This window comes from Terrapene carolina, unplaced genomic scaffold (assembly GCF_002925995.2).
Source record: "Terrapene carolina triunguis isolate 2854851 unplaced genomic scaffold, T_m_triunguis-2.0 Scaffold249, whole genome shotgun sequence".
In the NCBI taxonomy this organism is placed as follows: Eukaryota; Metazoa; Chordata; order Testudines; family Emydidae; genus Terrapene; species Terrapene triunguis.
The window spans coordinates 1,003,514-1,021,321 of NW_020664600.1; the positions used below are offsets into that span (position 1 = coordinate 1,003,514).

The following is a 17,808-nucleotide window of genomic DNA, read 5'->3' on the forward strand; positions in this document are numbered from 1 at the left end:
GACTCTCAGGTTTTTCTGCAGTTTCATACCAGAGCTCTGAGCAGTCATACTCCTCTCTTACATACAATGCAACTCCCCCACCTTTTCTGCCCTGCCTGTCCTTCCTGAACAGTTTATATCCATCCATGACAGTACTCCAGTCATGTGAGTTATCCCACCAAGTCTCTGTTATTCCAATCACATCATAGTTCCTTGACTGTGCCAGGACTTCCAGTTCTCCCTGCTTGTTTCCCAGGCTTCTTGCATTTGTTTATAGGCACTTAAGATAACTCGCTGATTGTCCTGCTTTCTCAGTCTGAGACAGGAGTCCTCCCCTCTTGCGCTCTCCTGCTCGTGCTTCCTCCCAGTATCCCATTTCCTCACTTACCTCAGGGCTTTGGTCTCTGAAGAATAACCCAATGCCCTAAGATTATGGGAAAAGAGGTAACAAGTGGTAATATCACAAAAAATTAGATGGAAGATTAATTTTAAATCATAAAAATGCTGTAGAGGCACATCTGTCTCCAACATGTGTCTGAACCACACAATACAGGTTGTGTGTCAATGCTATTGAGAATACAGAGAACCTACACGACCTGTGAAAGTTGGGGTCCCATATATTTCTGGGGGACAGAGACCACCAAGATAAAAGAGGGTTGACACTTTTATGGACATATGCAGAATGTAGGTATAGACAGAATCACATTATAAAAAGGGGGTGCCTGTAAAAATGGAGCTTCCTATGGGAGAACTCCAGCAGGAACCATCCCTCAACTGATGACACTGGTCTACAATTTTTGAGAAGTCATCTGCTTCAGAGATAAAATGTGCTATTTATTATGTATTTTGATGTGCTGAATTCAAATATGACAATTAAAACAACTGATTGGCTACTGTTTCTAAGATATTTAAGTTTTTACATTTTATGTCTATGTATATTGTGTAGATAGTAGAGTTTTAATCATAAATTGTAAACCTAGGTCTTTTCATGTGTTTATGGTTGCTTTACATGATAATATGTCACCTGTCCTGTTTATGTAACACTTTAAAAATCAGCAAAAGGGTTATATAAATAAAATTTATTATGAAACAAAAGGCAAAAAACTATTATGTACATAGTTTAGTCCTATTCAGTGTCTACTCGGCGCTTCTTGGCTCGTCTCTTGTATTCATTAAATGGAGCATCTCTTGTCACTGTCCAGCAATAGTCTGCAAGCATTGATGGGATCCATTTGCCCTGATAGCGTTTCTCCATTGTTGCAATGTCTTGGTGAAATCGCTCGCCGTGCTCGTCGCTCACTGCTCCGCAGTTCGGTGGAAAAAAATCTAGATGAGAGTGCAAAAAATGTATCTTTAGTGACATGTTGCAACCAAGGCTTTTGTATGCCTTGAGGAGGTTTTCCACCAACAACCTGTAGTTGTCTGCCTTGTTGTTTCCGAGAAAATTTATTGCCACTAACTGGAAGGCTTTCCATGCCGTCTTTTCCTTGCCACGCAGTGCATGGTCAAATGCATCATCTCGAAGAAGTTCACGAATCTGAGGACCAACAAAGACACCTTCCTTTATCTTAACTTCACTTAACCTTGGAAATTTTCCACGGAGGTACTTGAAAGCTGCTTGTGTTTTGTCAATGGCCTTGACAAAGTTCTTCATCAGACCCAGCTTGATGTGTAACGGTGGTAACAAAATCTTCCTTGATTCAACAAGTGGTGGATGCTGAACACTTTTCCTCCCAGGCTCCAATGACTGTTGGAGTGGCCAATCTTTCTTGATGTAGTGGGAATCTCTTGCATGACTATTCCATTCGCAGAGAAAACAGCAGTACTTTTTGTATCCAGTCTGCAGACCAAGCAAGAGAGCAACAACCTTCAAATCGCCACAAAGCTGCCACTGATGTTGGTCATAGTTTACGCACCTCAAAAGTTGTTTCATGTTGTCATAGGTTTCCTTCATATGGACTGCATGACCAACTGGAATTGATGGCAAAACATTGCCATTATGCAGTAAAACAGCTTTAAGACTCGTCTTCGATGAATCAATGAACAGTCTCCACTCATCTGGATCGTGAACGATGTTGAGGGCTGCCATCACACCATCGATGTTGTTGCAGGCTACAAGATCACCTTCCATGAAGAAGAATGGGACAAGATCCTTTTGACGGTCACGGAACATGGAAACCCTAACATCACCTGCCAGGAGATTCCACTGCTGTAGTCTGGAGCCCAACAGCTCTGCCTTACTCTTGGGTAGTTCCAAATCCCTGACAGGGTCATTCAGTTCACCTTGTGTTATGGGGTGTGGTTCAGAGGAGGAGGATGGGAGAAAATGTGAGTCCTGTGACATTGATGGTTCAGGACCAGAAGTTTCATCCTCTTCCTCGTCTGACTCAAGTGAGAATGATTTTGGTGCATCAGGAAGCGGCAGTCCTTCTCCGTGGGGAATTGGGCGTATAGCTGATGGAATGTTTGGATAATGCACAGTCCACTTTTTCTTCTTTGACACACCTTTCCCAACTGGAGGCACCATGCAGAAGTAACAATTGCTGGTATGATCTGTTGGCTCTCTCCAAATCATTGGCACTGCAAAAGGCATAGATTTCCTTTTCCTGTTCAACCACTGGCGAAGATTTGTTGCACAAGTGTTGCAGCATATGTGTGGGGCCCGCCTCTTGTCCTGATCTCCAATTTTGCAGCCAAAATAAAGGTGATAGGCTTTCTTAACCATAGTGGTTATACTGCGCTTTTGTGATGCAAAAGTCACTTCACCACAAACATAGCAGAAGTTATCTGCACTGTTCACACAAGTACGAGGCATCTCTGCTCACTTTGGCTAAACAGAAATGTGTCCCTTTGCAAAATCAAACACTGACAAATAAGAGAGCACGACACTGTATGATTTCTAGAGCTGATATAGGGCAATTTGTTCAGCAGAGTGAAGTAAGCTTTGTTATGATTGCACCATCCATGACTTCTAGGAATAACATGATGCAATTCATATCATGTATGACGCAACACCAGCTTCAGATTGCATCATTCATTGTTTTGCCTAAAAAGCAAGTACTGTCCAAACCCAGTCATAGATTTATTCACAGATCCAGTCAAAGATGTATTTTAGTCATTTCTGGTTTAAATTGAGATCCCTTCCCTTTATAACTCACTTATCCTCCGCCATTCCCAAGTCAAGGGTCGTATATACTGACCCAATAGCATATCTTGAAAACTAGAGCCAATCAACAATTTTAAGCATCATTTTCGTTCTCAGTGACCCAGAATTAGGAAAGTTTGACTACATTTATTTCAGAAGCATTTTGGCTGTAGAGCAGTGTGATCAATCCATGAGAGAGCCATCAGACTCTAACAGTATCTAGGAGGATGTGAGTATGTCTGTAGTTATAATTGGTGCATGGATATATTTAGGCGTTATATATATATGCTGGGGCATTCATATCTTTATTGGTAATTTTAATAAAGTTGATAAAAGATAGTGGAGCTTGTTCTTGTGATTGTCTGTGTTACTTGCCTATGGTTTCCTGTGTTTCCATGAGCTCTAGATCTAAAACAAGCAGAGATAACTCTGTTGAACTTGAGACTGTAGCTGCCAAAGCCAAACCCTCGATGATGTAATATAACATCACTAAAATTCACTTTAAATAAAAGCAAAGGCTACAAAGCAGTGCATGGAAGATAAGGCGACTGACCTGTCCCTGCATTGTACCCAAGCTGCAACATGGCATCCAGAGCCAACCACGTTTCCCTTCTGTCACGCTCCCTCCCATGAGCCTTTGTCAGGTACCTCCCAAGGCAGCATTAAGCATAACCACCAATGACAGCACCAGGATTCTGGTGTAACTGGCTGCACAAAGGGAATTTGGTGGCCAAGGGACTTGAATTGACACCAGATTAAGGGATTTTATGTAAATCATTTCTGGCACAGGCTATGATCTATTTCATACAAAGCATGCCATGTAAGATATCATATGAAAGGTCATGATCTTCTGAAACCCGTTGTTCTGTTCAAATATGTATATTGTTATTGTGTATGAAGTTGAGATTTTGCTGTATGATTGTTACTGGAATATGTTGTAAGTTTGACGGTCTCTACTGCTAGGTGGTGATCCATTCCCAGGACGGTGTTAAGTGACCATTAATCAGCAGGGGAGTTGTAAACAAGGGATTCACAATTCTGTAAGGGCTGGTCCACACTAACCCCCCAGTTCGAACTAAGATACGCAACTTCAGCTACATGAATAACGTAGCTGAAGTCGAAGTATCTTAGTTCGAACTACAAGGTACTTACCGCGGGTCCACATGCGGCAGACAGGCTCCCCCGTCGACTCTGCGTACTCCTCTCGTGGAGCAGGAGTACCGGTGTCGACGGCGAGCGCTTCCGGGATCGATTTATCGCGTCTAGACAAGACGCGATAAATCGATCCCAGAAGATCGATTGCTTACCGCCGAACCCGGAGGTAAGTATAGACGTACCCTAAGAGAAGCACCACACAATGGGGGATTGCTCAACCCTCTGAGTCAGCAAAGCCCACCAGGACATTTCTGGGCTAGTGTTTTCCAGGCACATGGACTGACGATATAATATAGGGGACAGTGGCATCATACTTTGCCCTTTCTCCTCCCCCACCTATGTGGGAAGCAACAAGAACACTGAGAAGACAAAGACTTAAACTGACTGGTCCCAGGCTTAAAGGGGAAGCCTGTGTATTTAGGAGTATAACCTACCTGCAACATCCAGTGGGGTGAGAGAACTGCTTGATCCAAACACTGCCTAGTCTAATAAGGTTTAAGATTTAGACTGTGCGCTTACCTTTTATTTTCTTTGGTAACTATCTTTGACCTTTTGTGCTTACCACTTATAATCACTTAAAATCTTTCTGTAGTTAATAAATCTGTTTTAGGTAAAATATCAAACAATATGTTTTGGTTGAAATGCTTGGGAAATCTCAGCTCAGGTTACAAAAGCTACTGTGTGTTCATCCACATCGAGGGAGGGGCAGACTGGGTAATGAATTTACACTGGTCAGGCTTCTGACCACGACAAGTCAGTACAGTTCTGAGGTGCAAGGCTGTGGGCTTGGGAGATTGCTGGTATTTTTATCTGTGTGATTTGTGAGTGGCTCAGGGAGCATTCATGCAATCTCGCTGGCTGTGGAGCTCCATGTGCTGTTGTACTGAATGATAACAGTGTTTAGAGGGGTTTGCTGCTTGTTTCTAGCAAAGCATTGTGAGAGACAGCCCAGGCTGGAGAGTTAAAGGGGCACAGTGGTACCCCAGTTCCAGGTTGTACCCCAGGGATCCTGTAACACTATGGAATGGGGACTGTTTGTGGGGTTCTTGTGTGTGTATTAATATTGAACAGGATCCTCTTGTTTAGTTCTCACAAGGAAGAACTGACTACTGTGGTGGCCTTGAACGTTAGGAACCCAGAATTCTCAGAGCCCTCTGACACAATGGGTCACAACCTGGATTCCCATTCTTAGACTGCGCCCAGTGGGGCTGTACTGGGATTCTCAATACACCACAGGCTGCAGCGGGGCAAATCAGCTCATTTATTGGGATACAGAATCAGACCAGGCTTTAGACACAGGTAAATGCCCAAATGACACAAACACCAGGGATTGCTTGATTTCACACAGTTCCCATAGGGCTCACAAGAGCAGAGGTTGACGCTAGTTTTGCTCAGATGCCGCTGGAGTGTGTGCATCACTATTCTCTGTCATGCACCAATGGCGTTTGGAGCTGGATGGCCAGGCCCCTGTTCCCAAGGTAAGGCTGCATTTCAACAGCACCCTTATGCCAGCATGGGTTTCAGTACCACGTAACCCTTTATTTGATACTGCAAACTGCCCCAGCCCACAATGGAGGGGGGTAGCTGCGAATCATCATTGGCAGCCTGCATTGCAGCAATTGGGGTGGCACGGTCCCACATGTACACATCAGCAATTTCCCCTACAAATGACTGCTTGGCATCAAATCTACCCCCCGGGGTGTCCTGCTCCTGCCCCAGGACGAGCACACCCTGGTCGCTGACAGAGTAGCCTTTCTTCAGCCCCTTCCTGGGTAAGGGACTCCCGTTCATCCAGAGCTCGGCTATGCCGGTGGTGGACTCCCAGCTGGCACAGACGTGCTCCCAGCCAGTGCTTGTGCCTTTGTTTTCTGGGACTTTGAAGATCACTGATTCCCCCCCAACACTCAGGCTGAGCTCCCCAGGCTTTTCTTTGAAGAGGAGGATCTCGTTGTCTCTGGCCCTGGTATTGTAGGAGAACAGGCTGTAGGGCCGGGTCAGGTCAGTGAAGTATCTCAGACACACGCTGAAGGTCTGCAGAGGACCACTGTTATTCATGTTCAGGATAACGTGGGCATCAGCAGACTCCTTTGGAAAAACAAACACCTGCCCATAGAGATCTGTGTGGAGAAGTGAGAGGAAAAGGCTGGGTTCTCTATCAGGCTGACACTCTTCTTACTAAGGCAACTCATTCTAACGTTTCCAAGGCGGTTAGCTTTTCCAGCCCTGGGCCGCCCCCTGCTTTTCCAGCCCTGGGCCGCCCCCAGCTATTTCAGTTCCACCGTACACAGCTCTGTCAGGTAGGGTTGCCAACTTTCTAACTGCAGAAAAATGAACACCTTTGCCCTGCCCCTGCCTTGCCCCTTCCCTGAGGCCCCATGCCTTCTCTGAGGCCCCACCCCCTCTCACTCCATCCACACTCCCTCCATCGCTCGCTCTTCCCCACCCTCACTCACTTGCTCAGGGGCAGGGGGTTGGGATGATGGAGGGAGTGAGGACTCCAGCTGGGGTGCAAACTCTGGGGTGGGGCCAGGGATGAGGGTTTTGGGGTGCAGGAGGGGGTGAGCCAAAGCGTTCAGAATGTGAGAGGGGGCTCTGGGCAAAGGCATGGGGTTGGGGTGTGGGAGGGGGTATGGAATCCAGGGTGGGTCCAGAAATGAGGGGTTCAGGGTGCTGGAGAGGGTGAGGACTCCGACTGGGGATGCGGGCTCTGGGGTGGAGCCAGGACTGAGGGGTTTGGGGTGCAGGAAGGGGCTCTGGGCTGGCGCTGAGAGCTTCGACGTGTGGGAAAGGGCTCCAGATTGCGGCAGGGGGTTGGGGTACAAGGTGCAGTCTCCCCGCGGTGTTTACCGCAGGCAGCTCCCGGGAAGCAGAGAAATGTTCATCTGGCTCTTAGGCAGAGGCACAGCCATATGGCTCCGTGTGCTGCCCCTGCTCACAGGTGCCACCCCCGCAACTCCCATTGGCCACGGTTTGGGGTGGTGCCTGTGGGAAGGGGAAGAATCCCCCTGGCCGCCTCTCCGCCTAGGAGCCGAACATGCCGGCCACTTCCTGGAAGCCTTGCAGAGCTGGGCAGGGAACCTGCCTGCCCTGCTGCGGCCAACTGGACTTTTAACGGCTCAGTCAGCAGCGCTGACCAGAGTCACCAGGGTCCCTTTTCGACCAGGTATTCTGGCTAAAAACAGGACACCTGGCAACCCTACTGTAAGGGTAAATCTTTGGGTGTGGCTCTTGCTATGCCAGTTCTGGGCCCGCACTTAACTCTGCCAATGCAGCTCTGTCTGTCCTGGCCTACAGCACCAGCTAGAGAGTGGGCGGGGGGAAAGGGGGGTACTGTGGAGAACAAGAACTAGACAACCCAAGTGAGAACCCCCCCAAAGCTCCTAGTGCTTCCCAGCATGGGGCCTGCCACATCCCAAATGTTGCTTCTCACATGGGAACGTCCCAAAGCCCTGTCCCTTCCATTCCCACAACCATTGCCTTGCAGGGGCAGTGTCCTCCCACTCGTCAGTGTGAACAGATGCCCAGGGGCGTGTTGATAAGGAACACACCCATGGAGTGGGGGGGAGATATCCAAGGGTCATGGTGGAGTCTCCATCGCTGGCAATTTTTAGCTCAAGATTGGATGTTTAGAAGCTCTGCTCCAGGAATTAGTTTGGGGCAGGTCTCTGGCCTGTGCTATCCTGGGGTCAGACTAGGTATCTGGTGATCCATGAATCTATGAAAACAGCCTGGCTCAGAGCTACCCAAAGGAGCTTCCTGCACCTCAGTGGCAGAGAGAGGGGTGTGGAAAGGGCTCAGAAAGGCCAGACACCCCAGGGTACACAAGTAGAGTCTGGGGAACATGGTCAAAAGCACCCCAGACATAGGCCGGCCGGCCAACCGCCACACATCAGAAATTTCACATCCTCGAAATCATGTGCTTTTATCTGAAGGGTGACACTGTGTTTTCGGTCTGTCAGCCCCTGCCCGCCCCCCCATGTGCGGGTGACAATCAGTGCTGCCCCCTCTCCCAAATGTATTGAATACGTTGATTTTGGCCCTGGCTGCAAGAGCTCTCACCCCCATGTCTGCCCACCCCCTGCCCAGCAATTAACGCTGTTCCCCAGTCCCCTCTTTTGGTGCAGCCCCACCTGTGCTCCTTCTGGGTCTCTTCACCCCCCTCTCCCAGACCTGCGGGGGGTGGAGGGGGGTGGCTGCAGAGGGGTTCCCTCCCCTTGAAGACTACGGGGGGGGGGTTTGAGGGGCTCTTCACACCCCTCTGGCCCTTCCCAGGAGGGTGCCGCAGTGGGCAGGGGCAGTGGTGCCATCCCATCCCCATAGCTCCCAGGAGGGCAGGGGGCAGAGCCGCCCTGAGTTGCTGGAGCCTGCTCCTCCCTCCTCCTCCCCCGACCTTGGGTTGTTATGGGGGGCAGGGGAGAGCTCCGCCTGAAGCAGCTGTCAGGGGCGCCATTTCAGATTTTGGTAGTGGGGGACAACTTTAACCATGATTCCAGAGGCTACTTGGGTACCTGAAAACTCTTGGTTTTTTTTTTTTTTTTGCAGATAACTTAGATACAGTGCTCCTGTCAGATACTAATTTCTAATTCCTATATAAAGAAAGAAAATTAAATAAATATTAGATCCACTCAGCTCTAATACTAACATGTTCTGGCATCTTGTGTCAGGTCACTTAAGGGACACTGATTAGGTTTAAAATGTTAATGTATATTCATAGTTTATTACTAACTCTTGAATGCAACAACTGAAACAACTGTAGAAAAATCTAGATGACTTTCTACCACTTTTTTGCAGTTCATCAAGCTTGGAATAGATCATTTAACGTATGGAAACATCTTATTAGGGCCAGGCCCCGTGAGTTTATACTGCACCTGCCTGGGGCTCTAGGGGTGTTACCCCACTACAAATAATAGACTAGAAAATAACTTTAAACAGGAGTGAAACTGACACTTTCAAGTATCAGAGGGGCAGCCGTGTTAGTCTGAATCTGTAAAAAGCAACAGAGGGTCCCGTGGCACCTTTAAGACTAACAGAAGTATTGGGAGCATAAGCTTTCGTGGGTAAGAACCTCACTTCTTCAGATGCAAGACACTTTCAGGTCACTTTCATAGTATTGCCAACCCCAAATGTTCAAAAATCAAGAATCAGGCTCACCAAAAATCATGAAATTGGCTTTAAAATAATGAGATTATGTAAAAATAATAGATCTGGTGGGTTTTTTTATTTACATTCTGCTTTTTGAGCTTTTAAGGTGCGCTGGGGTCACATTTTGAAATTTTCTCCACAGCCACAAGAGCTAGAAACAGCTAGAAACAGCCCCCTGCCACCTAATTGGCGCCTTTGGCAGCTATGGTTGGTTCTTCTGCCCCAGGAGGTGGGCAAGTGGGGCAGACAGCCAATCAGAGGGCTCAGATTTGCTAGAGGGCCGTAGCATCTCGCATAATGGGCCAACGGCTCCAGCTCGACCAATCCTGTCACAGTGAGAACACGGTGGGAGCTGGCGGCGCGGCACATGGGAGCCAGACTCAGTGACCCAGACGCTCTCGGGCTTTGGGGCTCCCCAGTCAGAGGCGTTTGGACAGTGCTCCCCCACGTCCCTGCTGCACTCTGCCCTGGTGATGCTCTCTGCCATGCCCAGGGTGGGGCACTGCTTCCCCCCCCCCACAGGACAGCCTGTGCACTGCACCTGCAGCTGCATGACCCACCAGGGCTCGGGACAGGGCTGTGGCTACTGCCGGGGCATTTCTGACAGGACCCAGCAACCTCGGTACTGTGAGGGAGGCTGTTCAGTTTCCCCCTGGAGCCCATGCTCAGCTGTGTCATTCTGTGCCCAGCCAGGACTTGGCCCCGGCACTGCCGCCTGCCCCTACCTGACCGGGCGACGGCTCCCGAGAGGCCAGCGAGGATGAGGAGCCAAAGCTGCAGCTTCTCCATGTTCTTCACCTGCAGAGCGACCCAGAGGGGCAGGAACGTGGAGAAGGGAGGTGGGAGGCCCTGGACTGTTCTGCCCTGAAAGCTGCCCCCTAATTTAACCCTGAGTGGAGGTGGGAGTGGAAACTTGTTCAACTAATCCCTTCCCTGGGGCGGAGTCTGGAATTCCCCTTTGGATCCGGATGTCAACCTGTCACCACCCTGCAGTTGTTATTAACCCTTCCTATACTCTGCACCCAGCGCTGCCCCTTTATGGAGACACTCCCCATGCACACAGCGTCTCCTGACTGCATCCTGCTCTGCAACCAGACCCTTCCCATCTAGCGAGTCACCTACTGGAAACTGACACATTACATTGGGATTTTTGCTTCCTCTGCTAAATAATCTGGTTGTTAATATATGGCCCATTGAGGCCCATGGGAGGCCCTGAGCTGGATCTCAAGGGCTATGGACGGGGCCCATAATGCAGAATGTCTAGTTCTTAGGAATGTTGTAGCTGTGTAGCAGGATATAAGAGAGATGTGGGGGAGGGGGTGAGGCAATATCTTTTACTGGACCAACTTCTGGTGGTGAGAGAGACAAGCTTTGGAGCTTACACAGAGCTCTTCTTCAGCTCTGGGGAAGGTACTCCGAGTGTCACAGCTAAATACAAGGTGGAACAGATTGTTTAGCATAAGGAGTTAACGTGTTGAAAAAGACCATTCAAGATGAAGAGGGCAGTTAATTCCTCTGCAGTTCGAGCACAAAGAGGGGTTAGTGGGTTACAGATTGTTGGAATGAGCCATAAGCAGTGGTGAACTGGAGCCGGTTCACACCGGTTCGTGGGAATCAGTTGTTAAATTTAGAAGCCCTTTTAGAACTGGTTGTCCCATGCGTTCTAAAAGGGCTTCTAAATTTAACAACCAGTAAAGCTCCGGCAGCTCCCCGCCCCGCCCCCGGCCCCAGCTCACCTCCGCTCCGCCTCCTCCCCTGAACGCTCCACCCCGCTTCTCCTCCCCCCCTGCTTCCCGCGAATCAGCTGTTTGCGCGGGAAGCCTGGGAGGGCTGAGAAGCAAGCGGCGGCTTCACACTCAGATCCAGGGAGATGGAGCGGAGGTGAGCTGGGGCGGGGGGTGCGAGGAGGACCACGAGCCATGGCAGGTAACCCCGCCCCTAGGAGCCAGAGGGACCTGACGGATGCTTCCCGGGAGCCGCCCCAGGTAAGCACCGCTGGGACTCCCCACCTCGCCCCCCAGCAGGTCCCTCTGGCTCTTAGGGGCAGGGCGGGGTGGGCACCCACTATGGTGGCCCATGAGACCCTCCTGCCCGGCCCCTGAGCTCCCGGCCAGGGAGGCTAGTCCCCGGCTGTTCCCCCTCCCCCGCAGCTTCAGCTCGCCCCGCCGCCAGCGCGTGCTCTGGGTGGCGGGCTGCGAGCTCGACCTGACCCGGTGCTCCAGGCGCTGCGCGGTGGCGCGGCCTGGCTCCAGGTGAGCAGAGCAGTCCGGCCCCAACCAAGCGGGGAGGCAGGAGGAAGCACTGATTGGTGGGGCTGCCAGTGGGCAGAAGGCGCTGGGAGGGGAGCTGATGGGGGGCTGCTGACATATTACTATGGTCTTTTGGCAATGTACATTGGTAAATTTTGGCTCCTTCTCAGGCTCAGGTTGGCCAACCCTGGTCTAACTGATCACCATATTTGGGATTGGGAAGGAATTTTCCCTCGGGTCAGATTGGCAGAGATCCTTAGGGTTTTTTTTCCACCTTCCTCTACAGTGTGGGGAATTGGCCCATTATGCGAGATGCTACCGCCCTCTAGCAAATCTGAGCCCTCTGATTGGCTGCCTGCCCCACTTGCCCACCTCCTGCACCAGACCCCCTCCCAGAGACAACACCCCCATCCCCTCCTGCACCCCAACACTCTGCCCCAGCTGAGAGCCCCCTCCTGCACCAACCCCCCTCCCAGAGCCCACACCCCTCATCCCCTCCTGCACCCCAACACTGCCCCAGCCCAGTGAAAGTGAGTGAGGGTGGGGGAGAGCAAGCAACGGAGGGAGGGGTAATGGAGTGAGTGGGGCATAGCCTCAGGGAAGGGGCGGGGCCTCAGGGAAGGAGCAGGATAGATCCTGGGTTGATCTTCAATTCAAAAAGTGATCTTGTGGGTAAAAAGGTTGGCGACCACTGCCATAGACTATGGGTTGTAACTGTTTAATGATACCCCATATGGGTTCCAGGGTGGGGTGGTAGGTGACAACTATGGGTGCATTTGGAGGATTTTTTTTTCCATATTGAAACAGGTTCTCTTGGGGTATTGGGATGGCCCATTCCATGATGCAAGCTACTTCTCTGGTGGAGTGGCTTTGTTTGGTGAAGGCGGTTTTGAGTGTGCTAAGGTGTGTATCCTGGACTTCCTCCTCGTAGCATGTTCTGTGGTATCTGAGAGCCTGGCTGTAGATAACAGATTCCTTGGTGTGTCTGGGTTGGTTATTGCATCTATGAGGGTAGGTGTGGTGATCCGTGGGTTTCGTGTACATAGCTTCCTGGAGGATTCCTTTGTTGAAGCTGCTCATAGCGTCCAGGAAGTTGATGTTGGTGTGGGAGTATCCTACGACTGCAGAGGGGTTAATTCCCCTGCATCACCTTGAAAGGTCTCTTACAACATCCTAACTCCTCATTGTAAACAATCTCTGAGACCCTTTCCCAGCCCTGACACAGAGCTCTGTGTAAGCTCATCTCTTTCATTAACAGAAGTTGGTCCAATCAAAGGTATTACCACTCCCACCTTATCTCTAGTTCTTAGCAACACTAGGATTCGTGCCAGTCAACACAGCACTTCAAATGACCCTTGTGCAAACAATCTTCTTGTTCCATGGAATTGTGCAGCTATTGTTCCATATCTGCCAACACGTTTAGCAACTTGGTAAGAGAACATCCCCTGTTCAGGCCCTCAGCAGTCCTTCCTCTGTTTTCCTGTAACCTAATCAAGTGTCAGGAGACTTTGCTCCCTGTGCAGATAATCACAGGACTTTGGCTGCTGGCCAGTGGTTGAACAGGTTGGATGGCATTTCAGATGATGCTGGGACAGAAGGGATCCGGGTGGGGAGCTCTGGGTTGGCAATGCACAGCGGCCTGCATGTGCCACATATACAGAGGTGCTGCACAAGTGAACACTATGGCCTTGTCTACGCTACACAGCTTTGTCAGCAAAAGTCAGCTTTTTTTGCCAAAGCAGTGGAGGTGTACACACTACAGTGCTCCTCCACCGACAAAACTCTCCTGTTTGCTGACAAAATAAAACCACCATGACGAGCGGCGTAAAGCTTTTTGCAGCAAAGTTAGATCAACAAAGTGTCAGTGTAGACACCGTACTTGGTTTTGTCGCTGTAAATGGCCTCCAGGAGGTGTCCCACAAGGCCCATCCTGACTGCTCTGGGTCAGCAGTTCGAACTCCGCCGCCCTGCACTCGGGTACACAGACATCCAGCCCTCCCCCTTTAAAGGCTTGGGAATTTTAGAAATTCCACTTCCTGTTGGCTCAGCATGGAGAGCTCACATTGCATCTTCCCAGCTGACCATGGTGGCTCCACACAGCAAACACTCTCCTGCTGGATCTGCTCACTGTATGGGGAGAGGAGGATGTCCAGTCCCAGCTGCGCTCCAGCCATAGGGACTGCAGTATCTACAGGCAGATTTTCTCGTGGCTTGTGTGATTAGGGCTACGAATGGGATATGGCACCGTGCGGAGCGAAGATAAACAGGGCCGGCCCACAACATTTTGGCATCTGAGGCGGGTAGCTCAAATGACGCCCCTATGCCCCCTCGCTTGGGCCAAAACTTTGAAAGGTCTCAATTCTGCCTTCTTCCTGTTCTACTCCTCTCATGGTACTGCTCTGCTACCTACCCCATAAAGGAGAACTAACTTAAAATGCCTTGTTCAAAAATTTTAAGTAACACTTAACTTTCAAACGCCTGAACAGCAAATGCGTCTGATGAAGTGGGTATTCACCCACAAAAACTTATGCTCCAATACATCTATTAGTCTTAAAGGTGCCACAGGACTCTCTGTTGCTTTTTACAGATCCAGACTAACACAGCTACCCCTCTGATACTGAATAGCAAATGTAACTTTTCTTGTCTGCATAGTAAACACTGGCATTTTTATCTGTTTGAATAATCAAAGTGGTGCTTTCAGTGCCTTCTTGGTTGCAAAGATTTGAACTGCTTCCTGAAGGTCCACAGTCTGGGTCAGCTCATGCTCTATTGAGATGGTTGCAAGGCCGACCAGCCTCTCCTGTGTCATTGTGGAGCATAGATATGTTTTTATTAACTTCAGCTTGGAGAAGCTGCGTTCTCCACTGGCAACTGTTACAGGAAGTGTTAGAAGTATGCACAGAGCAACAAAAGCATTTGGAAAGAGGGTGGTCATCTTATTTGCGCACATATATTCCAGAACAGCCTTTGGAGTTGATCCTGCTGAAATGTATCTTGAAAGAGCTTTCAGTTCATTTACCTAAATCACTCGCATCAATATCGCACATGTCATCATGTGTCAACACTGTCTCTAGTGCCCTGCATTGCTGGTGTAGGTCTTCTTCAGGTATAGTGAGGAGTTTTGGGATATCATACAACATCCCAAATATACTGCTGTGTTCCTTGAGCTGCATGAAACGTTCTTCAACTGACTGTATTGCACAATCTAGTACCTGGTTAAATAATTCAACTTTGAATTGTTGTTTGGGGTCTCTTATGGGATTATCCTGTGCCTCGTAATCAAAATGCCTTTTTCTTCAGTGACTCTTGTATTCTTGAATGGGTGAGAAAATAGCTTCAGTGTGAAGTTCCTCTGCCAACTTCTGTGCACTCTTCAGAACGTTTTGAAATCCCTCATCCCACCGGTAAGACTGTAGATATGACTTTGTTTTGTCCAGTTTTTCCACTGCTCCAGATATATTAAGGTCAACACCTTGGAGTCTCTTGCTTACAACATTTCTTTCAAACAGCATGTCATGCCACAACACTAAGCCACACAGAAATTTGAAGTTATGTATGTTTCTGGTGATTCTATTTCCCCCTGCCACTGTTCTCCCACGAACAGTTCCTGTCATAGCATTATCCTCCATAATGGCAACTATGGCATCATCTATCTTCCCAATTTGGTGTTTGATAGGCTTTATCGCCTCCACTCGACTTTCCCATCGTGTGGCACTCAGTGGTTTCAGTGTCAGAGAGGATGTTCCCAGATGTTGCTTCAAAATTTGCCATTGATGAGTTGATGCAGAGAAAAATACATAGATACTTTGAATTACATTAAAAAATTCAGCAGCTTCACTAGAAGCTGATGCTGCATCATTGACCACCAAGTTCAATGAATGAGAACTGCATGGGACAAAAAAAGCTCGAGGGTTTAACTCTTGGGTCTGTGTCTGCACTCCTCTGTTCTTTCCTCTCATGTTGGCACCATTGTCGTAGCCCTGACCTCTCATGTCAGCTATCGCAATTCCCGTATCTTCCAGCTTTTTAAGAAGCACATTTATCATACCAGCTCCTGTAGTATCATCAATGTCAAAAAATTATAGAAAATGCTCCCTGACAGTCACCATTGCAGGGACATTTTCACTAGATTCTGTTATTGTTACAAAACGCACCATTAAAGTAATTTGTTCCATATGGCTGATGTCAGGTGTGCAGTCCAGAATAACAAAGTAATATCTTGCTGACTTCAGATCTGCCACAATCTTCTGTTTGACTTTTGTTGCCAGTAACTGTATGATCTCATTTTGAATTGTTTTTCCAAGGTAGTGGTGTGTGTACATTTCTTGGGTGGTGACTCTTCTCAGATGCTCCTGGAGTACAGCATCAAACTCAGCCATCAGCTCCACAATTTTAAGGAAGTTTCCATTGTTTGGCACATACAGCTGATCTGAAGTGCCACGCAGTGCTAGGTTTTGGGTAGCAAGCATTCTCACAATGGCAATGAGCCTTTTCAGAACATTTTGCCAATAAACTGAGGCTGATGCAATCTTCTCTTGATGCTGATCATCTATGGTGGCCTTTAACCTTAGTCTCATCTCAAGCTCTTTCCACCTATGGTGGGCAGGAGATTTAGACCTAGCTGGATGAGCGGGCGTCTCAAAGGGGCGATTAAGAAAAAACATAAAGCGTACAGAGAATGGAAGAAGGGAGGGATCAGCAAGGAAACCTACCTTATTGAGGTTAGAGCATGTAGGGATGCGGTGAGAAAGGCCAAAAGCCGTGTAGAGTTGGACCTCGCGAGGGGAATTAAATCCAATAGTAAGAGGTTTTATAGCCATATAAATAGGAAGAAAACAAAGAAAGAGGAAGTGGGACCGCTGAAGAATGTAGATGGAGTGGAAATTAAGAATAATCTAGGCATGGCACAATATCTAAATGAATATTTTGCATCGGTCTTTAATAAGGCTAATGAAGGGTTTAGGAATAGAGGGAGTAGGACAGAGGGGAATACAGGAGTGGGGATTGACATTACAGTATCAGAGGTGGAAGCCAAACTTGACCAGCTAAACGGGACTAAATCGGGCGGACCGGATGATCTTCATCCTAGAATATTGAAGGAACTGGCGCAAGAAATTGCGAGCCCCTTGGCGATAATTTTTAATGAATCTGTAAACTCGGGGGTGGTACCGTTGGACTGGAGAATAGCTAATGTGGTTCCTATTTTCAAGAAGGGGGAAAAAAGTGACCCGGGTAACTACAGGCCTGTTAGTTTAACGTCTGTAGTATGCAAGGTCTTGGAAAAATTTTTGAAGGAGAAAGTAGTTAAGGACCTTGAGGTGAATGGCAATTGGGACAAATTACAACATGGGTTTACTAAAGGCAGGTTGTGCCAAACCAACCTGATCTCCTTCTTTGAGAAAGTAACAGACCTTCTAGATAAAGGAAATGCGGTGGATCTAATATACCTCGATTTTAGTAAAGCGTTTGATACGGTACCGCATGAGGAATTATTGGTAAAATTGGAAAAGATGGGGATCGATAGGAAAATCCAGAGGTGGATAAGGAACTGGTTAAAGGGGAGACTGCAGCGGGTAGTACTGAAAGGTGAACTGTCAGATTGGAGGGAGGTCACCAGTGGGGTTCCTCAGGGTTCGGTTTTGGGTCCGATTTTATTTAATCTATTCATTACTGACCTCGGAACCAAATGTAGAAGTGGGCTGATAAAGTTTGCGGATGACACAAAGTTGGGAGGTATTGCCAACTCGGAGAAGGATCGGGATATTCTGCAGGGAGACTTAGATGACCTTGTAAATTGGAGTAATAATAATAGGATGAGATTTAATAGTGAGAAGTGTAAGGTGATGCATTTAGGGATGACTAACAAGAATTTCAGTTATAAGCTAGGGACGCATAGGTTAGAAGTGACGGAGGAGGAGAAGGACCTCGGAGTCCTGGTTGATCGCAGGATGACTATGAGTCGGCAATGCGACATGGCTGTGAAAAAAGCTAATGCGATCTTGGGATGCATAAGGCGAGGTATTTCTAGTAGGGACAGGGAGGTGCTGCTTCTGTTATACAAGGCGCTGGTGAGACCTCACTTGGAGTACTATGTGCAGTTCTGGTCTCCTATGTTTAAAAAGGATGAACTCAAACTGG

The 17,808-nt window shown here is 48.5% G+C and overlaps 1 protein-coding gene across 1 annotated transcript; it reads right to left on the reverse strand.

Annotated features, from left to right (window-relative positions):
- Positions 1-5,669: 5,669 nt before the first annotated feature.
- On the reverse strand, positions 5,670-10,263 carry LOC112107244 (serum amyloid P-component-like). Its single transcript, XM_024200864.3, has 2 exons — positions 10,147-10,263; positions 5,670-6,396 (listed from the first exon to the last, which is right to left on the reverse strand). Exons 1-2 carry the CDS (start codon positions 10,208-10,210, stop codon positions 5,783-5,785), a joined length of 678 nt encoding a protein of 225 aa, XP_024056632.2. The 5' UTR covers positions 10,211-10,263; the 3' UTR covers positions 5,670-5,782.
- Positions 10,264-17,808: the final 7,545 nt, after the last annotated feature.